Below are 24,791 nucleotides of genomic sequence, written 5' to 3'. Positions count from 1 at the left end.
GCGTGTTTCCATTTCCGGTACATGGGACCTTAAAAATCTCATTTCTCATAATGTATTCCAATGGCTAGATGAAAATTATTTTCTGGTCCTGTTTGAATTGTGCCATGAATTTCACATATGTTGTTTGTGAATTTTTTATATATTTTTTCATGCAAAGAAGGCTACAATTTAGCAGGAAGAAGTTTGATACTGTTAAGTTTTGTGTGAGAGCGCTTTGTGGACTGCAGCCCTTCGCCGCTCTCAACGCGTATGATATACATCACCACTTGCACTCGTAACATGGCTGTGTCTCTGGTACACTTCACCGCCTCGAAAGAAAATCAAAAGAACAGCCGTTCTTGTTGGAATGGTGACATTTGGGTACAAAACACACTGGCATCTTGATCTGATGGCTCTGTAGATCGTGGCAGAAGACGCAGCAGCAGCACTGTGAGTTGAGAAGTGGAGGGAAAGTGTGATGATGTGACGTCACATAGGCGACATGTAGTCTTTCTCATTACGCTGTTTCCACAGCCTTTAAAGGTAGGATCTGGAGGATTTTCAAACAAAACAAAATATAGACATATACAAATGAAGAATCATACAATAAACTGTCAAACTCTTAACATGAAAAAATATTATTTAGACCCACACAAAACATTTGTGTAATCCAAGGCATTTAATGACCGGGACCAGAAAATAATAATTTTCTCTCCACTGACTCCCATTCATATTTTCCGAGCCTAGAGGTCCGATGGGGGTCTACCGGAAGGGGTGTGACTTACGAGATCTATTGCCCGAAACGACCACTGACCAGGAAGAAAAAAAGCATGAGGAAGAAGCTCATTGATTGGCCAGGACCGAGAACGTAAATCCTTCCCCTTCAGCCAGCTTGGTCACCACAAAAACACCAAACACCAAAATGCACTGTGCTCTACGTCATTTCCTGTCTTTGGTTCGCTGGATAGTCCGTTTGCATTTCCCACTGTAAGCGAACCGCACTAGGGTTCACTTGCAAATGAACCGAGACCCCCAGTTTTCAAGCGGACCAGGGTTCGAATGCGCATTCACACCACTCCAAACGAACCGAACTATCCGTGAAAGCGGACCAGGGTTTGTTTAAAGCAGACCAAATAGCAGCAGTGTGAATGCGTCCTTAGATTATCCAAGATGGGCGACAAACAACATCATTTATGCAATCTAGGATCTTTATTCTACTTGCTCTGGGGCTGTCCAGCTGCTAAAACACTCTGGTTAGAAGCGATATCTCTTATGTCAGAGTTTTTCAATGGTAATATCCCAGTGTGCCCCAAATCATGCTTGCTGGATCTGAAGTTGGACAATAATGTTTGAGTTACTGTCGACCACTATGGACGTTGGGTTGTTACTCTACTAAAAGACCATTTCTTCTGAACTGGAGGGAGTGTTACACAGCCTGCTTCACAAGGGCCTGGAAGACCACTGAAACACTGTCTGTACACTTATTAAAACAGCAGCCTCAAATATATACATATAAAATAAAATAAATACATACAATAAATATATACAACCATTTAAAGGTGCAGATTTACACAGATTTTTCCCACATAGTAAGTACTGTCAATTGGATCTCTACTTTGCATTGTGTTTTTACTTACCATGTAGTAAATGCATTGGTTGATGTGAACGGATTATCTTGTATATTTAATTATTCATTATGTTGCATGTACATTTTAATTTATGTCAGTCTATTCTATTTTTAGCAGGCCTTTTGTAACTTCTGTTCACAGACAACAGATTATGATTCACATTCTAGTCTAACTCTGAATAATTTACTGTTCTTTTTTCCCCCACTAATCACTGAACAGTAACACTGTTAAATAAAGTAATAAAATAAAATAATAAATTAAAACAATAAATAAAATTATAAAAATCTAAAATAATTAAAATGAAATAAAATAAAAAAACAAATAATAAATAAAACAATAAATAACATTAAAAAAATAAAAGAAAGATAATTGAATAAAATAAAATAATAAAAATATGAATAAAATGTAAATATGGTTCATATCAGAGTTTCAGACAGTCTGAGTCTTATTTTACCTGTCAGCAGCAGCTATAACCCATAATCAATTTATTCTTTACATTGTAAAACTGTACAAAAGGCGATACTGACTTGAAGCCCTCTACATTTTTATGCAATAATAACTCAACTATTACAGTTTTCTCTTATTGAATATTTAATCCTTGCCTATTCTACTCTTGCATGTATATGTTGCACACTTGTGGAACAATGCACATATTTCTACATATTTCATATATTCCTATTTCTTGTACATTACATATTGTAGCATAATGCACATTTTTCTTGCATACTTATGATCTTATTTCTGTTTCTGTATTTTTCTCATAATTTCTCTGTGTCTGTATAATTTAAGAGCACCTGTAATGTCTTTCAGCTTCCCCCTGGGGATCAGTTAAGTTCTCTGAATCTCTTTATTGCAGCTCCCAATTCTGTTGCACCCCTATGTCTTAACAGTTAGGCAATTAAAATGACAGAGGGGACTTTTATGGCCTTGGAGAAATGAATTCTCTCACATTAAATTCTGCACACGTATGTCTCCTTGTCTCCTTTGCTATGCTCGCTTCCTGCAGGTAACTTCCTGTAGGAGACAAGTGGTAGTGAGGGAGGAGAGGAAACGTGCGGGGGAGAAAACAAACGGAATGCAGCCGTAGTCGAGGCTCCCTCTATCTCTCCCACCACCAGTGTTTGTAATTTTCTAATCAGTGGTGTGCCTCCGTTATTCCGTGTCTTCTGGAAAAGCAACAGTTTGTGGGAATAACCGTCGGAGCGAACAAACACCGTTGATAAGAAGACAGAAACATGAGTGTCGAGGCGTACGGGCCGAGCTCGCAGACTCTAACGTTCCTCGACACCGAGGAAGCCGAGCTGCTGGGAGCGGACACCCAGGGCTCCGAGTACGACTTCACCGATTTCACCCTGCCGAGCCAGACCCAGACCCAAGGCCAGACCCAGAGCCAACTGGATAACCAGGTGCGTGCGGTTATCCGTGACAGCTCGGTGTCAAAATGTGTCTCCTCCTGTGTTGACAAAATGAGAATTAGCTAACGTTAGCTAACAACACCGCTGGCTACCTCCGGTTAGCATGATGACGCCTTCCATCTGTTACCATGCCTTTATCCCGCTAATTGGCTAACATGCTAGCTAGCTAGCTTGCACTGTTAGCTTGCTGACAGCACAGTTAGCATGCTGACACAGCTAGCATGTCAATGCAGGACTTTATTGCCATACAAACCAGGAGTGACAGGGGGTTGTTTGGGTGGTGTATTAGCTTCAAGTGTCCGTATTTATACTTACCATCTCTTATATGGACTTCACACTGACAGTATGCACTGACAACAATAATCACAGAGGTTGGCAGATACAGTTACTTGGATACAGTGAGTGTGATATTGCTGACAACAAACCATTTGTTGATATGACAGACAGCAAGCAGGTTAAATATATAACCATATATAGTTTTAGTCTGGTTGGCTGTCCATCTGTTGCCTATCTGTGACCCTTCATTGTTAGTTTATCCCACATAATGTTGACATTAAAGGGCAACACCACTTACATTCAGAATTGTAATAATTATTTCCATGACCTATTAAAGTTATATTAGTTGACCTTTTACACAGCAGACATTTTGACATGTCACAATAGGAAAGGCACAGGTGTATTAATGGGAGCTGCATTCCACTTCAGGGAGGCCCTGGTATTGTGGAAAAGCTTACATCAGGCATGTCCAAAGTCAAGTCTGGGGGCCAGTAGTCTGTGAATCAATTTTAAATGACATGTGGCTTGTTAATACACTATATGTGGCCCGCCACACGTGTTCTTTATGTATGGAAGATCCCTTTGCATTTTTTCCATTCACCCCACAATGGCAGGGCTATCATACAGTTCATACAGTTTGTAGACATAAATCAAATAGGATCCACAAAGGCCAAACAAACGGTTACCTAGCAGCAGAGTTTTCCTTCGTGGTCCCAACAAATAAGCATAGTCGGCAGTGGAAAGTTGAATAATTTTTCACTGAAAGATGAAACAGTTGCTTTTGTCCCTTTTTTATGTGACACTTTTTTTAATAACCAGCTGGATGTGAGAAGCAGCTGACCCCCAAGTATTTTCACATTATCGTATCTGGCCCCCATTTAAAAAAAGCCTTACATCGACACCTAACAGAACTGGACCATGTTCTTTTTTTAAAAGAACTTTTTTAAGGCTTTTTTAAATGGGGGCCAGATACGATAATGTGAAAATACTTGGGGGTCAGCTGCTTCTTCTGTTATCCATTTCATCTGTGCTTTTCCTGCTATGACAGGTGAAAAAGGTCTGTATTTGTGGACATGAGCTTCTTTCTCTCACAGCGAGAAACTGGAGAAGTCAGTCTCAAACTTGTGATGTCATCGGGGCATAAAGTGTGGAGCTGCTCCATAGACATTAAATGGGAGCCTGGCTTTGTGGAGCCACAGAATATATTTCTTTTTTATACACAAATGAGCTTTATTCTGTTGTAGTGATCTCAGTTGTCAAACAGAAAATGTACCCATATATTCAGAACATCCCCCTGGGTGCTGTCAGTGTCATCTATAAAAACTATCCCATTCATTGTCTATGGAGCAGCTCCGGACTCTGTACCCTGTGACATCACAAATTTGAGCTTTAGCACCCTAGTTTTTGGATTTGAGAGTGAGTTGTTTATGAAGACTAATATTTTTGGACTGTGCTAGACCATAGGAATAACATGTGTGAATTTTGAAAGTGGGTGTAGTTCTCCTTTAAGGTTGAGTTTATAGTTTAATCCTCAGGGAACTGTTTTTTCTGTATCACGGTAATAATAATATTATTATTATTAGTTACAATGATCCTTAAAGGGATGAAAACAGAAAGTTTTTCAGTTGAACACTTATTATAACTAATTATAACTGAACCCTGAAACTTCCCCTAATTGAAGTATATGTAAAAAGCCTGTCAGGCAGTTGAAGAGGAAAGGAGATGCATGTGCGCATATGAGATTATCCGTCCAAGTGTGTGTTTTTTTTCTAATGCCGCCAATAAGCAAATGTGCACAACAGCCATCAATTTTCATACTGCTGCAACCCTAATGGCACTACATGTTTGTCTTTCGACTATGTTTGTACCCTCTTGTATCTTGTTCTGTTCCTGATTTTATATCTTGTTGTTTTCATCTCATGTTCATTTGTTCATTCTTTTGTATTGCACTGTGACCAGGGACACACAATTTCTTTTCTCTATGTACTCTACTGTAAAGTCTCTCTTATCTTATCTTTTATGATTCTACATGTGTGTATCCTCAGGTTAATGGCCCTGACGGCGTGCTACAGAATGGAGACGACCCTGTGGTAAAAGCCAGTCAGCTGCTTGCAGAGTTGAACTTTGAGGAGGATGAGGAGGACACCTATTACACCAAGGATCTCCCGATACATGCCTGCAGGTACAGGATCGGATTATTGTGAATGGTGGTGCCGTGGCTGTTATCAGAGTGGAGAATAATTGATGGTTGTTGTCATTGGATACAACTATACACCCCACTTGTTATACTTAATTAAGTCTCAGTGGTTGTGGGCATTTTTGTCGACCATAATGTCTTAAAATAATTCAGTATATTACATCTCAGTCAGCTGGTTTCTGTCCATCTTGTCCAGTTAGTGGTTTACTGTCCATTGTAGGCAACACACACGCCTCTCTACAGACACTCACTCACTCCACAGATGGCACATGAGCCAGATTATCAGAACATCTTGCATCACGTCAGATGTCAGCAATGGTTAATCATTATTATTGTTATGTCATGCTAAGCGATGCTGCTCTTCTCACACTCACAGCTTGTATGCTGTCTAACTAACAAGTTGGCTGTCAGCCGTTACTTTGGCTGTGCCAAAACCGTCCTGTTGAGTATGTCTGACATCCCAGACATCCTCCGTTGCCCAGCTGGATTGTTTTTTCTGTCAGTTTGTTGCTATAAAAGTAATGTATTACCATATCTTTCAAGTTTGAAGTTTGGCAGTGAAAGCAGAGTTTGTTGGACAGAGAGCGAGGGCCTCAATTTCTTTAACAAATGTGCCACCGTCCTCTTGCCAATATTTTTATATAAACTTTGATACCCGTCAGCAACATGCAGTTTGATTTTGGATTTTTAGTCATGCAGCTAGATCCATTACTGTCAATAATTGTGACCAATGATTGCATCAGTCAGGACGTTTAACAGTTGAAAAATAATTCTGACATCACTCTCTGATGGGCAAAGTATAGTGTGGTATCACTATTTTAAAACTTAGTGTATCTTTGGCATGTCTGTACTTCAATTTCTTGTCATTTATCGGCAATACTGATCTGCAGTAAGCTAATAATGTTGATATATTGGCTCTGCTCATTTATTTCTTGGGCTTATAAGTCACTCTAAGTTGTTTTTTTCCTTTAAAGAAAAATCACTTTATGTTGCATGTGTTGTTGCTGTTGCTGTAAGCGACTAAAATGACTACAGACGGATTGCTGCATTATATTTGATTTTACTTGAATCACAAAGCACAGGTTTGCAACACCAGAGATCCTAAAGTGCAATCTAAAATGAGTTTTGTGCTTATTTGTCTGGTTTAGTTTTATGACATTAGATTTTAAACATCTCCATAATACTAATGTTTATGACTCGCTTCTGTTTCAGTTATTGTGGTATTCATGATCCAGCCTGTGTGGTCTACTGCAACACGAGCAAGAAGTGGTTTTGCAATGGCCGTGGAAACACATCCGGCAGGTAAGATATAGTGACTCTCAGGTTTTTATTTACCCTTCCTGTCAGTGTACTTAGCTAAATGAACTGAGAGAGGATCATTTTACAGGTACAGCATAGTCATAGCAGGAATACAGTACACAGCAACTGTAATAACAAGCCTTTGTTGTGTTCAGAGGCCTCGGTCATAAATGGACAGCCAGTGTTTGGGTATACGTTTACTGACTTTTAATGGACACTGAGGTCAAGCAAGTTATCTTAAGCAAAAAGGTATTTGTAAATCTTCATTTAAAGTAGTTTATTTTTTTCTTTCTTTCTTTTTTAAATCTTTATTTAACCAGAAGTAAAAGACTGACTGAGATTAACAAATCTGTTTTTCAAGACAGGAGTGTCCTGGCAAAGACAGGCAGCAGCACTAATAACACTGTTGCAGACAATGAAACAAACATATAACAATCTAAAATTGAAATAAAGAACAACTTAAAGAAATTATAAGATATAAAAAAAACCCGTCTTTAATCATTCAAAACATTTACAGGCAGGTGTGACTGCCGCTAAGGGGCCGTCACATGCCACGTATTTAACCGCCTAGAAAATGTGAGGTCAGGTGGTACTCGCTACATTTGTGCCTTTTTTGAGCCAGCTTTCAAGAGCGCGGCAGCAGAGCTGATCTTCTTCCAGGCGCTGTTTATAAGTGTGTGGGCATATTGTCTGTGGGGCAGATGAAAAGCTGAAAATAATCAGCGTTTCCATATTTATCACAGACTTGATATTTATGGAATAAGGGAAAGATATCTGTTGGTTGTGATAGGTTGTTCCTCATTACATGACATGTGGTGCGTGCTGTTGCATTCCAAAAGTTGGACTCGGTTTATCCTGTCGCGCCCTAAAAATGGGCGCTCAGGAAGGTGTGCGTGCAGCAACGGTGTCGCTCTGGTGTTTGAGAGCGTGCCTCCCGCGTGTCTACATTGAAAACAATTAATTTGAGGGTGCAAAAAAGCAGCATGTGTACAACCACTTTGAAAACACTTTGAATGCATCCAATGACACCAGCTCCTAAAGATTTGCAAAGAAATTTGCAACTGATTCCAAGCTGAGGAAGCAGCATACTGTAACACAGGAGGTTAACAAGAATAACTCCAGGGAGCGAAGACAGAAACTTCCCATCCTTTTTCATATGATGTAGATTTGTAGCTTGGACAAGGCAGACCATCCAACCCGAGCACACAGAGAGCTATGATGGGTGAAGGCTTTGAGATTTGTAATAAATCTCAGTGCTCTGTGGTAGACAGTATCCAGTGTGTAAAGGCACTGTTAAGAAGCATGCATGTGTAAAACATCATCATAGTCAAGCACAAACATAAAAGTAGCAGCAGCATTGTTACTAGATATCCCTTTGAATCAGCCTTGTAATGAACCAAGAAACTTCGGCAAGACAGTATAAATTTCTGTAAACCAGAGGAATGTCTGTAATTACCTGCTGTCCTTAAATATATACAGTAACTGAACTTTGAGGCATAATTGGCAGCTAGAAATCAGCCATGTACGGTTGATGCTGCCTTTGCCACTTCATGCTCTGATAGTTCTGACACTGTAGACTGCAGCTGGTAAGCTCAAGGCAATTAATAAGATAGTAACACATTTGGTGTGAATCCTCTTACAATATTTTCGCAGAACTTGTGTTTGTATTTTCTGTGTGACAGTGTGCTGGTTCTCTGTGTTTAAAGCAGTTTTAGTAAACACAAACAGTGTAGCAGATGACTGCATCATGTGTTTTTTGGGGTCATAATTATGTAATAATGCTAATTTCTAGTCAGTGCATCTTGGAGCTATTTTTGCTGTATTCTCGTGCAGTCATCTTTTATTAGAGTTTGAATGAAATAATGTCAGGATGCATTAGTAGTGTACAATACACCTGCACCCTACGCAGGACTGTAGTTTCGCATTTTCCCCTCTTAATTGTCGTTCTCTTCACTTGTAGCCACATTGTAAACCACCTGGTGAGAGCAAAGTCCAAGGAGGTGACCCTGCATAAAGATGGCCCCCTGGGGGAAACAGTGCTGGAGTGCTACAACTGTGGCTGTCGCAATGTCTTCCTCCTAGGCTTCATCCCTGCTAAAGCTGACTCAGTAGTGGTGTTACTGTGCAGGTGAGGGTGCTTGTTTCTGTGGCTGACCTACACACTGACCTTCCTGCTGATTGGGGGAAGCAATCAAAGCGAATACAGAACTTTGAAGTTTGAATTTTGTGTTTGTACCACAGGCAGCCATGTGCCAGCCAGAGCAGCCTGAAGGACATCAACTGGGACAGCTCACAGTGGCAGCCTCTCATCCAGGATCGCTGCTTCCTGTCCTGGCTGGTGAAAATCCCGTCAGAGCAGGAGCAGCTGAGGGCTCGTCAGATCACCGCCCAGCAGATCAACAAGCTGGAGGAGCTCTGGAAGGTATGCCGGTGCAACTGTCGAGGCACACGCCCACCATTGCACTATGTAAATATGCTAAACCCGCATAGCTTGAATTTGAGCATGGGTTGGGCTTATCTATACAGTTGACCAGATATAGTCATACAGTTGGGCGTGATGCAAATAACTTCTCTGTGTGTTTGCTGAGGGTTTTTTTTTCTTTGTTTCACAGTTTCACTGCCAGTTTCATGCATGTTTCTATTTTTTTAATAGTTTCCTGTTGTATACAAAGCAGTTATAGTTCTGTATTTTTGATTGTTTTTTTATTTTCATTCTTTTTTAATTTTTGTTTTCAGTTTTTGTTAGTTTCAGTTAGTTTCCAGAGTAAGTTTGCTCATTTCAGTCTAGTTTATTCTTTGAAAACATTTGTTTTAGTTTAGCTTTATTAGTTTCAGTATTAGTTTTAGTTTTTTATTATAAAATGGGGATTATGGGGAGTACAAAAACAACACTGTTTGAAGGCAACTCATAATCATGCAGACATCCCAGTCTCAATGAACATATGCACCTGTGCCTACTTTTAGTAAACTATAAAAACCTTAATACAAAGTCACATATACCCAACAGGTTTTTTATGCATGTATTTCTTCTCTGTGTTCTCATTGGCAGTTTTTAGAACATTCTAACTTGTCATAGTAAAAGCACAGGTGTTATAAATAACTTTAATGATGGCTCAGTATGTCATGACAGTGTGAAAGTCTGTCGGCATGCACGATACCAACACTGTGGAAGTTGCAGGAACATAGAGACAAACAACTTCTTTCTTTGACTACACAAACTCGTGCCTTTTATTCATAGCACAGCTAACACAACAAAACAAACTAACCCTACTCCAAAACCAAACGTTAAAAAGACGCCACTCCCTGAAAAAACCTGCGTTACTATAGTAACACACTGTAAATTAAGTGACTGTAAATGTGTCTTGTTAAAACAACAGAGAGAAGGCACAGAACATAACTGCTTGTGTTGAACCACAGTTAATGGTGAATTATGTCCGTAGAGTCCACTACAGCACTCTGAAACTGAAGCAGCTAAATGGAATTCAACCATCGCTCATTTTATTATATACACCTGTGCTTTTGTGACTGTGATGTGTAAAATTGTGTTTTGAGAAAAGGACCTATTGTCTGAATCTCTCCAAGTAGGAATATAGGAGATTTGAGCATCCATATGTTAAACTGTCTCTCATCCTGTATGTGTGTGTGTTTCCTCTTTGCAGGAGAATCCCACTGCGACCCTGGAGGACCTGGAGAAGCCTGGTGTGGATGAGGAGCCCCAACATGTGCTGCTCCGCTATGAGGATGCCTACCAGTACCAGAACATCTTTGGTCCTCTGGTGAAACTGGAGGCTGACTACGATAAGAAACTCAAAGAGTCTCAGGTAAAAGAAAAATTTAGAAAATTGTGAATTAACAAACATGTGTCCTGTTTGTGTTGTAACAAAGAAAATTGTCAAAGTAGTTGATGAGTAATTTTACATTGATAGATAATCAATTTGTACCAAACTGATTGACTTGAATTTAGTTTATTCTGTAAGGCTGGAGCTAAATGAAATTGTGCTGCTAAAATCATCGGTGCGATATTCAGATTCAGCTTTTTCCACCATGGTTTTTCACCTGAAAACTGTACACTTATTTTGACTTTAAATGGTTTCTGCTGCCATTTAAGTATAAGAAATATCTTGTCATGTTGCATCCTAACAGACTCAAGACAATATCACAGTCAGATGGGACTTGGGCTTGAATAAAAAGAGGATTGCTTATTTCACTCTTCCCAAGACAGACTCAGGTATGTTTTTGTGATTTTGGTTTAAGTTTATTGTTCTCAATGTCATCATGCTTTCTCTATAAGTCATATTTTAAATGTCATCCTGACCACACTCTGATAAAAGTGTCAAAAAACTTGACTTTCCAATGTCATTTAAATATTTGTATACGCAGCTTTTACTTACAGAGGTGTGTCATTTTGTATTTTAATTGTGCCTTTACTCTATGCAGTGATGTGTACTTAACACAGTTGTCTCTTCTGCCCTGCAGACATGCGTCTCATGCAGGGAGATGAAATTTGCCTGCGGTACAAAGGAGACCTGGCCCCTCCATGGAAAGGCATTGGACATGTCATCAAAGTCCCTGATAGTATCCTTACGACTGTTACAAGAGATGTACTGTATTTAACAGGAGAACACTTTTTACCCACATTACCTGTAATTCACACATTTATTACTTAGCTCAAGTGTGTCACAGGCAGGGAGGCCTTTAATTAAGTTGAGCTTCTCTTAATCGTGTTATCAGTAAACTTAGTCTTTAGCAACATCTACTGGTAGCTGTAGGAAACTACAACAGTGTATGCAAACGTGTCTTTTTCTGCAGTCTTAAGTGGTTTTTGAAAGCACAGTTTTTATTTAGATTTTGCTTATACAGCCAACCACCTGTTTGTTAACAGTACAAATACAGTAGGCTACTCCAGCAGTAACACCAGAGGCCTATTATCATAACAAGGTTTGGTGCATATACCCAGTAAGTCTACGTTTTACTCTGAAAAGTATCAATAACTCTGCTATAAAGTACAAACTAGCACTGTTTTAGCTAGCAGTAAAAATATAACTAAATGTTTCCGTGCCTCATTTTCAAAGTTTCCTCTAGACAGGGTTTGTATGATCAGGAAAAACCTGGAAAAGTCATGGAATTTGAAAATGGCAATTTCCAGGCCTGGAGAAGTTTTGGAAAAATAAGTAAACCCAGAAAGTTTTGGGAAAGTCATGGACATTTGTCTCACATATACCTGTATAATATAGTATATATACTGTATATATATGGTATTAATGTTCGGGCAGATCAGTCACTTGATGTAACGTTGTTCTCCTCGTGTGTAATGTCAGACTCTGACCTGAGTTATAGCTTGTACTTAGTTGAGATTGTTAATCCACACAGTGCCCCCCCGAAACTGCTGATTTCATAATATCTGGCTTCACTTGGACAAGTATAAGTCATGGCTTTAGAAAGACTAGGACCTGGGACATGCGAAGTGTTGACTATGTAGTTAAACCTTCGACATTTCAGATATGGAAGAGGCAGCACTAGCTAGCTATGCTAAAGGAAGTAACGTTAAGCACCTGGCTGCTGCTGCGCCATCAGCTTTTTTACCCCAGTGACCATGTGACACCCGCTGCCAGCTGCAGGGATTCCCTCTCCTCTGCTGTCAGACAAGGGACCAGTTTGGGCACTGTGTCCAGAAACTGAGCCCTAACTGCGCTACTTATGTTATTCCTACTAGTCATTGCAAGACACAAGCCAGCTTTTTCGGGTCAGATAGCTCCCAGATTTGCATGCCAAGTCCACCAGCAGATGAGTGGAGAGTTCTGGGCGCTAGTGGCACAGGGGAAGCCAAACACTGTTCATCACTGTGATGGCACAAAGCTGGTTGAAAGGCGACAAAATTTCCCTTGATTCCTGTATAATCTGACAAATGACTGACACATTACTTTATGCAGCTAATCTTAGTTAGATAGGTACTACACAAGTTGTCTTACAACTTGAATGTCAGTTCTGCATCCATGTCTTACAATTTGCAACTTGAAATGTCTGCAGCAATTTAGGGTAATAAATAAGTAACTGGTATTGGTCACAAACACTTTGTGCAGTAAATCAAATCATCATCAAATGAAGCACATAAGTCATGCTGTCATAGCAGTTAATAAAATAATAATAATAAATCAATTTTATATAGCGCCTTTCAAGAAACCCAAGGTCGCTTCACAATTGCTAACAACCACAAAATCACAGACAACCACAAAATCACAGACAACCACAAAATCAAATGACATGAACAAACAGAAAACACAACTAGTTACTTAATATATGTTAATAACTACAGTATTGTATTCCAAGGTTCTGCCTCTTCCTTGACTTACTGCACCAGACTATGGTGATGAGATTGCCATAGAGCTGAGGAGCAGCGCCGGAGCTCCTGTGGAGATCCCACACAACTTTCAGGTCGACTTTGTGTGGAAGTCCACTTCCTTTGACAGGTATTCACAAGAAAAGTCGCACACTCTTGTCTCTAACAGTGATATGTGTGAGCAAGTCCTGAAACTCAACTTTATGTATCAGTTAAACTCGTCTTAAGTTGAGAGTAGACGCACACAGCGAGATATTCCAGCTTTAAACTGAGAGGCTACAGATCAATTTCCTGTTTAAGGTTATGCGATAGTTAATGAATATTCAGTGAAGGATGGCTTTAAAGAGCTTTGTGCATTTCACCACTACAGTGAGTCTGGTGTCTGAAGCTTTTCATTGTGTCATCTTTGCTCTGTATTCAGTGTAGTATTTTAGTGACACAGTTTGTTGAGAAAGTAAATTAAAATGTTGTCGGCAAAGTCCCTCATCAGTAGAATAATTTGAGGCTTTTGAGTTCAGCAAAGGTTTTCTACGAAATGATGCACCTTGTTTTTAGAAAGCAGGCGAAAGCCAGCCAAGTAGTTGTCACGCAGCAGCTTTCTGTAGCAGATATCTATAACAGACAAGGTTTGCTGAAGGCACGGTCGATCTTGGCCAGCTCTAACCACCCACTTCTGGAGGAATTCATTTCTTCTCCCTTTTTGGCAGACAGACAGAGTCCCCAGGGTAAAAAGCAATAGGTTTAAATTTTCCTTTGTGCCAAGTGCAATAAATGCGTTTAATTTGGACTAAACCTTGACTGCACTGCTCAGTCAATGCTACCTTCCAATGCTTAATGAACAGATGCATCTTTTTTATTTGGTTGTTTGCTGTAACTGTTTTGATAAGTGTTCCACGTCCTCTTGCATGCTGTGTTTGTGTGTTTGACCCTTACTGTAAATCAAATTTACCCTCGAGGGACAATAAAGAACTGAACCGAACCAGATCCAGCTTTAAACCGTCTGTCAATATTCCTGTCTTCATCATTCAGGATGCAGAGTGCCCTGAAGACGTTTGCCGTGGACGAGACCTCAGTGTCTGGTTACATCTACCATAAACTGCTGGGACATGAGGTAGAGGATGTGGTCATCAAGTGTCAGCTGCCCAAACGCTTCACCGCTCAAGGCCTGCCTGACCTTAACCACTCGCAGGTGAGTAAGTGTGACGGGAAAAATGTCAGTGAGAGACTTTTTCAACATAGAATCAGAAAAGTTGCACCTACCTGACATTACAGATCACACAAACAACATGACAGAGATCATACAGTTTTGAGAGTTCTTTCACACTTACCCGTGGTTTCTCAGCACAAGTTCAAGGGATATACCTGTTTCTTATAGAGACTATATGAGGCATGGGTTCAAATTTATATGGTTTGTTGTAATGCAGGTGTATGCTGTGAAGACGGTGCTGCAGCGTCCCCTCAGTCTGATCCAGGGTCCTCCGGGCACAGGGAAGACAGTAACGTCTGCGACCATTGTCTACCACCTGGCTAGACAGGGCAACGGGTAAGACACATACAGAAGGCTTTTATTACTCTATTTATTACTCTTTTGTTTTCAAAGGATGCCCTGGCTAAGTGTCATGGTTCCTAATGGTATTGTGTCATTTCTCCTTCTAGGCCAGTGCTGGTGTGCGCACCCAGCAACATCGCCGTCGACCAGCTGACAGAGAAGATCCACCAGACAGGCCTCAAGGTGGTGAGGCTGTGCGCCAAGAGCAGGGAGGCCATAGACTCACCTGTGTCCTTCCTGGCTCTGCACAACCAGACTCGTAACATGGACAGGTAACATATAACCGTTTATGAGTTATAATAATTTTGCAAGGCCTTTTTTGTGCGTGTGTGTGGTTAAATGTGAGCATCAGACATGCTTATACTTGTATACACATCATCACTCTAGAAAAATGTGTCTTTGAGAAAAAATCAGTTATTGTTCCAATAATAATTAATGTCTTAAGTAGGATAATGTTGCTAAGCAGTCTCATCTCTAATAAGTCCTGTCAGAGCAGCATTGGCGTGGGTTTAATACTGTGAAGCAACACAAGGAAATCCAGGAATTACAAATTTTATCTTTAGCAGCATTAAATAATTCCAGACCCCTTAGTAATACAGCCATTACAGTTGTAAGTCTTTGCTCACAAGCACACCATTAAACTCCACTATTGAAATGATTTTATACCTGCAGTATGCCAGAACTTCAGAAGCTTCAGCAGCTGAAGGACGAGACTGGAGAGCTGTCCTCCTCAGATGAGAAGCGCTACAGAGCTCTGAGACGCACCGCTGAGAGGGAGCTGCTTATGGTATGAAGTCGGGTCTTCCTGAGCTCATTGTGCTAGTAAATATTTTCCTTTTCCTATTGTCTACTTTATTCCTTCGCTCTTCCCCAGAATGCTGACGTGATCTGCTGTACCTGTGTCGGGGCGGGTGATCCTCGTCTGGCCAAGATGCAGTTCCGCTCAATCCTGATTGATGAGAGCACCCAGGCCACCGAACCAGAGTGCATGGTGCCTGTCGTCCTGGGGGCCAAACAGGTAGGAGCTTCATGAGTGGAAGTACATCTGCTGAAACTGCTGCCATCTGCTGTCCATAAGTATTTATTGTGTCTTGATGACTTGTACCCTTAACTTTGTAATCATCTGTTTGTTCTGTAGTTGATTCTGGTGGGTGATCACTGCCAGCTGGGCCCTGTGGTGATGTGTAAGAAGGCAGCTAAAGCAGGCCTGTCCCAGTCTCTGTTTGAGCGTCTGGTAGTTTTGGGGATCCGGCCAATCCGTCTGCAGGTTCAGTACCGTATGCACCCGGCTCTCAGCGCCTTCCCCTCCAACATCTTCTATGAGGGCTCTCTGCAGAACGGAGTCACTGCAGGTAAGATGAGAATAAACCTTTTTAAGAATCAATTTTGTGATGCTCAGTTTCTTGGCCTTCCCTTTTTTAGACAGTTAAAGCTTTTCTGCCCCCAGACAGTTTAAAAAAGACCTTTATTGTTCTGTGACCCTGTTAGATGTTGGAAACATTCATAAATCTGTTTAAGAATGTGTAGAGAAACACATTTACCTCATGTTTTTCCTTGTTGTTTCCATGCAGTCCAGCGTAATGTTTTACTTTTTCCTGTTTGTATCCATATGAACATGAAGTCTGGAGCTGATCCTGTCAGACTTATTCCACTTAAGTCAGTGTACACTTGTCCTGAGTCTTATCCCTTTGTCTTCCACAGCGGACCGCGTGAAGAAAGGTTTTGACTTCCAGTGGCCACAGCCTGACAAGCCGATGTTCTTTTACGTCACCCAGGGCCAAGAGGAAATAGCGAGCTCTGGGACATCCTATCTCAACAGGTTTCAACATTTCTGATCATTATGTTGACCTGATATTTACATTTGTCCTGCAGTTTTATAGTTAGCAGTAACATTTGACAGTTCAGTCGTCAGCTGATTTGAAAGTACATTAATTTATTTGTGGTGGCCCGTCGCAATATCAACATTGACAGCTACATATTGCAATTTTTTACGACTTAAAATGGGTAAAATCTTACTTCACTGTAGAACTAAGCGCAGCACATTTATTCGCTTAGCCCGTCCTTGCCCTGCCTGATGAGACATGCTAAATGAGATAAGCTGACTAGCTGGTGCACCCTGTGGTCCCTCTGCTTCACTCCCCACTGCTTGGAGACTACTTTGGGAGGAGAGCGGATGGCAGCTCCAGAGACAGAAATTGAGGGTGCAGGATTTAAGAAGCTGATTGAAACTCCAGGGTAGACTGTTCCTAAAAGAGACACCATTGCAAAAAAGGGAACAAATGGTCGAATCTTGTATTGGACAGCCAGATTCTGATACAGTAGTACAGCCATATCTCAAGTTAATCTTGAGAGATTTTACAGAACTTTCTCTGCAGTATTTCAGTCAAGCACAATTAGTTTCTGCACTAATGTCAAATAATATAAAATGTTCTTGTCTTGTAATCGCGCTGCTTGTCTGTGCAGGACTGAAGCAGCCAATGTGGAGAAAATAACCACAAGGTTGCTAAAGGCCGGAGCGAAACCTGATCAGATTGGCATCATTACGCCCTACGAGGGACAGAGGTCCTACCTGGTCCAGTACATGCAGTTCAGCGGCTCCCTCCACACCAAACTCTACCAGGTATGGTTACAAATATGTTTGCAGCTGAAATATTGTATTTTGCACTTCATCAGAAAAAGTTCAAGCATAAGGCTCTACAGGCAAAGTAAAAGTTAGAGTGTAGAATGTGAAAAATTATTTGGGCAAAACATGTGGGTTTGCGTTTTATGTTTAAGACAGAAAATGAGGAAAAGCATAATAAGTCCCCTTTAAGAGGAGGCTGAAATGGCTCCATAAACCTACAGTCTGGAGCCATTTACCTTAAACAATACCACATTATGAAATTATATATTATAATTAGTAAATATATTATTCCACATTAATTAGTTTTTTTCTCCCCAACTAAATTCTCTTTCTTCTTTGGGTAGGAGGTTGAAATAGCCAGTGTGGACGCCTTTCAAGGCAGAGAGAAGGACTTCATCATCCTGTCCTGTGTGAGGGCCAATGAGCACCAGGGAATCGGCTTCCTCAATGATCCCAGACGTCTCAATGTGGCACTCACGAGGGCCAGGTAAAACTGAAGCCCCACTGGGCCCTCTGTGTCTAATTTCATCACTGTGTTTATATTCTATACATTTAGCATTTTTTGCATATTAAATGTGCTTTCACACTGTTTTTATTCTTGATTTCTCTTAAGTATATTGATATTTTGATATCACACACATGATCCTACACATTCTCAAATATAACTTTGAAACAATAAGTCATCTCCTGCTCATGTCACGTAGGTATGGTGTGATAATTGTGGGAAACCCTAAGGCCCTGTCCAAGCAGCCTCTGTGGAACCACCTGTTGAACTACTACAAGGAGCAGAAGGTCCTGGTTGAAGGCCCCCTGAACAACCTGAGAGAGAGCCTCATGCAATTCAGCAAGCCACGCAAGCTTGTCAACACCATCAACCCTGTGAGTTTAGTGTGTGTATGTGTGTGTTCCATACAGGGAGCATATAGAACACTGAAATCTGAGTTCCTTAACTGGGTCATTAATACATTATTTTTGGCGGGGCATGTGAAGAATATATAATGAAAATCAAAATTTATTTATGCTCTTAGGATGAGTACTTTAAAGAAAACAGGGTAATAAATCAGTGTACATGTAGGAAATAATGAGGCATGTCCTAAAAACACTCAAAATAGCGTTGCTTGTCCTTTTGTTTTGCAGGGGGGTCGATTCATGAGCACAGCCATGTATGATGCCAGGGAGGCTCTCATTCCTGGATCTGTTTATGACCGCAGCAGCAACGGTGAGAAGCTATTAACAAAACACTCATTTTCATTTCAATTGTTGGACAAATTCTTACTAATAAACTCCATTACGAAGGACATGCACTGTATCTGCTCTGGTAGTTCATTGCAAACAGGACGAAAGGACTTACCATAGTAGCCATGTGTACAGAAATGTGTGACAAAACTAGCTCTGCACACCACCATATATTTTAAAAGGAAGTAAAATTAACTTGTACTTCTTTCCACCACAGGCCGTTCATCCAATATGTATTTCCAAACCCATGATCAGATCGGTATGATTGGCACAGGCCCCAGTCCCATGACTTCCCTGAACATCCCCATCCCCTTCAACCTCGTGATGCCCCCCATACCTCCACCTGGGTACATGGGACAGGTCAATGGACCCTCAGCAGGTGAGTTAGACATAAAACCGTGTCATAAAAACCAAGTCACGATAAGTGTAGAGTTTGTTAAGGCCTACGTGACATGTGAAAGCTGCTATGAAACACTTATACAGGTTTCCATGGTCATTTAATTTCTGGAAAAGTTATGATGTTTGAAAAACTGTTTTTCAGGCCTGGAAATTGTTTAAAAAGTTTTGATTATACATTGTCTTGGTTGTCATACGATATGCAAAATGCGTTCCTTGTGTTACTAATTTAAAATCCAGTGTTGCGTTTTGTGACCATTGAAGCATCACTGTCTGTAAGACAAACGTTTGTTGAACTAGAAATAAATGAATACAAACAGTCAATCCAAAAAGGGGTGTGGCCTTGAGGTTTTCCAAAGTACTCGTGTGTGACGGTCTGGTCCATTAAGACAGAGCAAATTGTGACATACTTGGAAAACCACACCCACTGGGGGCTTTACAGCACCATGATATGCTACTAAGGGCTGAGACGCTAACGAAGTGGCTGCAGCTCAGCAAAAACGTTGAATATCAGCATGTCAAAGGATTGTTTTGGGACCTTATGTCTACCAGAGAGGAAAAGTTACACTGATAAACTTAATATTGTTGGTCTATCTCAGTGTCCCCTCTCCTTACCTTGCTTATCTTGGGATTTTTCTTGCCTCATGTCTCATTGCTTAAAAGCACAGTTTTTTGGTTTGGCAGCTTGTAAAAACTCAGCTCTGGGTTCTCTACCCGTTGGCAGTGCATCCCACCATAAAGCAGCTTCTAGGTATTTTTGTGTTGTTGGCTAGCAGATGTAAATGACAAGGAGGCACTTGTCACGCAATTCAAAGTCAGTGATGAGGGATGTGTTGTTTTCCCCTCAGGTGGGGGTGGGTCTTAAATGTGCTCTGTCTCTATTAGCATATGCAGCTTGTTGGCAGCAGGAATGTCTAATGAGCAAGTAAAGTTAACAAGCACTATCAGTTTGCTTATCTGTAAATGCCTGGGAAGTGTCTTTAATAATGTGTGGCTACATTGCTACATAGGCTTACCCATTTTAAACTACCTAAAAACAGTCATGGAAATGGGGTAAAATATTATTGGAAAGATTTTAAATGTATTGGTAACAATGTGTGGGAACACTGCTTATAACCCTGACAACTGACATGTTTCCTTCAGGTCGTGGTGGAGGCATGAAAGGCAAGGCAGGCAGTGGAGGAGGCGGCGGGACTCGAGGTGGGCGTCAAAGAAACCGCGGCAACATGGGGAACCACAGCGGAGGAGACCGGCATGGAGGCCACATGAGTGGCAGCCAGGCCAGCCAGGACCTGGGCTCCCAGCCCTTCTCACAGGGGCCTCTGACGCAGGGCTACATCAACATGAGCCAGCCGTCTCAGATGAGCCAGCCCGGGCTCTCCCAGCCTGAACTCTCACAGGTTTGTTCACTGAACTGTCAACCATTGTGAATAAATCTTAATTTAAGTAATGAAGTGCTAAGTAGGTGCTCTTTATGTAGCAACCTTTTTGTAGTCTGTTTATTCATAGCAATTAGGACCCAATGCCAGGGCTGTTTGCACATATATTCCAAGTGTTTGTCCAGGTTTCCTCCTCAAGTAAAGACTTCAACTTGTCCAAAACCACTTATTCCTTTTCTGCCTGGAAAAAAATAACTGTTGACTGGTGTCTGTCGCTTTTTGTTTGTCCCATTATAGGACAGTTACCTAGGAGACGAGTTCAAGTCCCAGATTGATGTGGCTTTGTCCCAGGACTCCACCTACCAGGGGGAGCGGGCCTACCAGCACGGTGTGACTGGACTGTCCCAGTACTAGACTGTAAGTAATTCCACTGTGGACTAAGATGACTCATTGAACTTAAAGGAATAGTTTGACATTTTGGGAAATATGCTTATTAGCCTTCTTGCCAAGATTTAAAGGGATAGTTTGGATTTTTGAAGTGGGGTAGTATGAGGTACTTATCCAGTGTCAGTGTATTACTTTCAGTAGGTGGCGGTTGAAGCACCCCCAGTTTGGAGAAGCAGACAGGAGTACCACCACAGAAGCTAAGCAATGAACTGCTGTGGATGGGGGCAGCAGCAAAACGTATTTTAGCCACCTCAAAAATCAATATCAGTTAAAGTATACGCTATATTTGGAGTATTTTCTCTGCTTTACCTTGCTGTCAGACAACCCTTTCCGACCAGGAACTGAAGCCATTACCTGTGCTCTCTTCAGTAAATTTAACTTGCAAAACACGGGAGTTGCTGGTCTATCTCTGCCTCGATTTGTTAGTTTGCCTTCTTGGGTGACTTTGGTGAATCCAAACTAACCCTTGTAAACACCAAAGTCACACAATAACACAACCAAAATAGCTGTGTCATCGTCCTCCTCGGCTGAGCTGTAATGTAGCTAGCTCACATTACATCCGTCTGTGCTGTGATACAGTTGGCGGCTGTAGTTCGGCAGAGAGAAAATAGTTCTTACATGAAACTGGTCACAACAAGGTCTGTGGATTATCTTGAGTGACTGGGTCATGATTTCTGGAAAGAGACATTGCTGTTGAGTTTTTCAGAAGTATTTGTTTGGCGCTTTGAGCAACACAAGCCGAGTACCATCTAATGTCATTGTATTGGAGAGACGGCAGACATCTCTACGGCCGATATCTCCAGCACTCAGCAACTCACAGCAAAACAATCTAAACTGATAAACAGCATAGGTAAGAGGAAAAGTGTATTTTTGAGTTTGAGATAAACTGTCCCTTTAAGGACGTCACTGTTCCTGACCAGAAATAGTCCAGATAGGGAGCTTTTAAAGTGCTGATATGCAGATTTTGATACCTAGCTAGCTGTTTCCCTCAGATTTCAGTCTCTGAAGCTAGAGCTAGTTATCTTTCCTTATCACAGTTACTATATTGACATGAGTGTAAACAGTCTTCTCATGTAATTCTCTGCAAGAAAGACAATAAGGCATTCTCCAAAACATGGAACTATTCCTTTAAATAAAAAGTTAATCTTTTAATATATTGAAATGACGAATGAGTATCTCCTTGAACAAGTCCTAATGTTGATGTTGTTTGTGTTTGTCTGACAGGTTGTTGGAAAGGAGCTAGGCCTGTGTGAAGCTTAGTTCAATGGTATTTTAATCTGGGTAATAACAAAAAAGAACAAACATGGATACCCGTTTTCCACTGCTACAACCGAAGCACCACTGTGTGAAAGTAACAGGAGAGAGACCGTGAGAAACCAACCAATCACAAGAGTGAGAGCAAAAATGGGAGTAGAGCTGGACAGGAAGAGAGCAAGAGACGAGACGAGCGGGAGGCTGGTGGAGGAGAGAAGGCACTGCTGCTCACACGCGAAGACGTGGCGTAGGAGAAAGCTGTCGTTGTCGGAGCAGCGCAGTTGGAGAGGCGAGACCTTCGACGGGTCGAGGAGGGAGAAAGGTCCGAACGAGTCTGGAAGGGGTGGGGCGACTATGTCATCTTGTCCCCCGCGTGCCCCTGAACCCTCGGGGAGCTCCAGGCAGTATGGTTGGGAATCTTGCTCCAAAAGCTGAGAAAGATGGAGAAAAGGTGTCTCACACATATGTCCTCCAAGCTAACTCAACAGGACGTCTTCTGTGACTTGGAGAGAGAGAGAAAGAGAGAAAACAAAAGGGGACACAACTCTTGAAGCAGTTGATATGGCAACTTTTTTAAACTCAAAGCTTGATTTGAGGCTCTGCATCTGATCACATCTAAGCATCCAGGAGAGAAGAGCGTGAAAAAAACTGTTTGGCTATTCAAGTGAACTCAAAAGTGCTTGTGGTGTTGTGCCTCAAAGAGCTCAAATGAAATTTGAGCATTACATAGCCACGGATCACTCGCTTTTCTTTCTCAGCTTTGAGTTGGAAAGTTTTCTGAATAAAGGCTGTTTTCATTGAGGTTTTTCAGTGATGTAAGCTAGTGTAGTCGGCCGTCTTTCTAGGCAGGTCTTTCTCGAGGTGCTCTGCAAAGAACAAGTGGTGGAATTAGCTCTTAAAAATATAAAAGAAAAACATCTTTGTCTCCAGATCTGAAGAGGTGGGCGCCAGACATCTGAGTATAGGGAGACAATTTTGTTTTTGTTCTTCTAAATGTATCTTCTTAGTAGTGCAAAAGAGTGAACATGAACACCATAGCCAGCTTATAACTGAATGAAGCTGTCATTCTTTCCTGCTGACCCTGAAGCCACTGAAGCTAGCAGACGGGGATCATCTTGAGCATATATAGCGAAATGCATCAAATAAGCCAAATCAAGAGGGCGGTAAACCCCAAAGACCCTTCTCAAAAAGTAAATGCAAAGTTAAAAAACATGCATACACCGAGATTATTTAGTGATTATCACAGTAGAGTGAAGTTTGAAATCACTTGTATAAAAGAAGTATTCAGTTTTGACATGAATACACCGCACAAAGGATGATGAAAACTTTTAGAGCCCTATCTTATAAATGTGTAGAAGGTGAACTTGATCATAGATTTTCACCATGTCAGACTGTGGTGAAAGCATTTTAGAAATCCCATGTGCATATTTGCACGCTGAAATTAGGCATGAAGACCTTTAAATTATTATGACAGAATGACCCCAGTGTAACGTTTCCTTCCCCTTGTTTCTTTATTTTGGTCTTTTGTTGTCCTAAAGTCTTTAACTTAAGTGTGAAACTGTCACAAATAGTAGCTCATTGTGTCAAGAGCAGAGCAACTTTAATGAGTATTAGTGAAATTTGTGTCTTAGTTTCAAAGCTCTGCATGTGTTAGTTCTCAGTTCACATGCATTAGTGATGTTCACATGCAGCTTGTTTTTATCAGTGTCTAGTTTTCTTATTAGGTGTACTAATTCTGCTGTCATTTTCATGTCATGGAAACACATAACGCTGGAAAAAAAAGTCAAACCAGTAGCAGGCCACGTTACCTCTGACTTAAAGCTGGGTGGAATATGTCTAATATCCCGTCATGTATGCTTTTTGGAGCCGTCAGTGGCTAGTGTTGTCACAATACTGGAATTTCTAACTTTGATATGACACCTTGAAGTCAGTACCACAGAGAAAAATTGACATTGAGGGCATAAAATACATTTTTAAGTTAAAAGATAGATAAAACATGATGACAGCAACGTTTCCTGGTTAGTAGCAGAGAACGGCAGAGTGACTATAAACAGTAACAGCTGCAATACTGCGGAAAATGAGCATTGAAACCGCTTCAGATATTCAGAATCTTCTTATCGATAAATCGATAACTTTGACAACACTACTTGTGGCACATTGCACTTGCTGAAAAGTGCTCAGAGGAGAAGGACTTAAATATGTTTCTGTCACTAACGAGCTATTTTACATGTTCATACTACCACAATAATGACTTAGCATAACCAATCCAGGTGAGCCAACTGCAGCTGTGCAGGACATAAAATAATTTCTGTATGAATCACCTGTAGATAAGTGTCCGTTTGCTCCCTAAAATGTACGTGACACCCAACCATTACTAGCTACATGCACCTGTTCATCGATGTATTCAAAGACTGTCATGCATTTCTTTAAATTTAAATTCCCAGTAAATGACCACCCCATGACTTCCCAACACATTTACACTAGTCTGTGCATGTCCTGTGACTAGAAGGTAACTTTTTGAGTTGTTTTCGTCTTCTATACTTTTGCAGTGAAAATCTTTGTTTGGCTTATTGCTGTTTAGAACTGAAAATGAAGTTTTGTGTTGGCACCATTTTGTTTTTCTGCCCACTGATCGATGTTAGTAGTTGACTAAAACTATGCTCACTAAGATTCTCCTGTTGATGATCTTGGAAAATTAAAGTTTTGCTTCTTTTTTTGCTCCTTCATCTCAATGTCACTGTTGTCTTTCTGTCACAGGTGCTCATTATAAGCATGC

General features: G+C 41.0%; 1 protein-coding gene across 1 annotated transcript; it reads left to right on the top strand.

Annotated features, from left to right (window-relative positions):
* The first annotated feature begins 2,641 nt into the window (after positions 1-2,641).
* On the top strand, positions 2,642-24,733 carry LOC126409159 (regulator of nonsense transcripts 1). Its single transcript, XM_050075115.1, has 24 exons — positions 2,642-3,013; positions 5,344-5,480; positions 6,708-6,797; positions 8,755-8,922; positions 9,036-9,216; positions 10,454-10,615; positions 10,938-11,022; positions 11,271-11,369; positions 13,153-13,261; positions 14,161-14,320; positions 14,556-14,674; positions 14,788-14,952; positions 15,353-15,467; positions 15,555-15,698; positions 15,819-16,032; positions 16,382-16,499; positions 17,144-17,300; positions 17,648-17,790; positions 18,008-18,182; positions 18,441-18,522; positions 18,757-18,918; positions 20,079-20,335; positions 20,612-20,731; positions 21,986-24,733. The coding sequence occupies exons 1-23, from the start codon at positions 2,843-2,845 to the stop codon at positions 20,726-20,728; spliced, it is 3,330 nt and encodes a 1,109-aa protein (XP_049931072.1). The 5' UTR covers positions 2,642-2,842; the 3' UTR covers positions 20,729-20,731; positions 21,986-24,733.
* Positions 24,734-24,791: the final 58 nt, after the last annotated feature.

This window comes from Epinephelus moara, chromosome 21 (assembly GCF_006386435.1).
Source record: "Epinephelus moara isolate mb chromosome 21, YSFRI_EMoa_1.0, whole genome shotgun sequence".
NCBI lineage: Eukaryota > Metazoa > Chordata > Actinopteri > Perciformes > Serranidae > Epinephelus > Epinephelus moara.
Note: the sequence above shows the minus strand (reverse complement) of the source record. Positions and strands in the feature narration are given on the sequence as shown.

Coding starts and splice junctions, on each gene's coding strand:
- LOC126409159 (XM_050075115.1), top strand. CDS start 2,843: ATGAGTGTCGAGGCGTACGGGCCGAGCTCGCAGACTCTAACGTTCCTC. Junction 8,923..9,035: donor GTAGTGGTGTTACTGTGCAG/GTGAGGGTGCTT, acceptor TTTGTACCACAG/GCAGCCATGTGCCAGCCAGA. Junction 16,033..16,381: donor GCAGAACGGAGTCACTGCAG/GTAAGATGAGAA, acceptor TGTCTTCCACAG/CGGACCGCGTGAAGAAAGGT.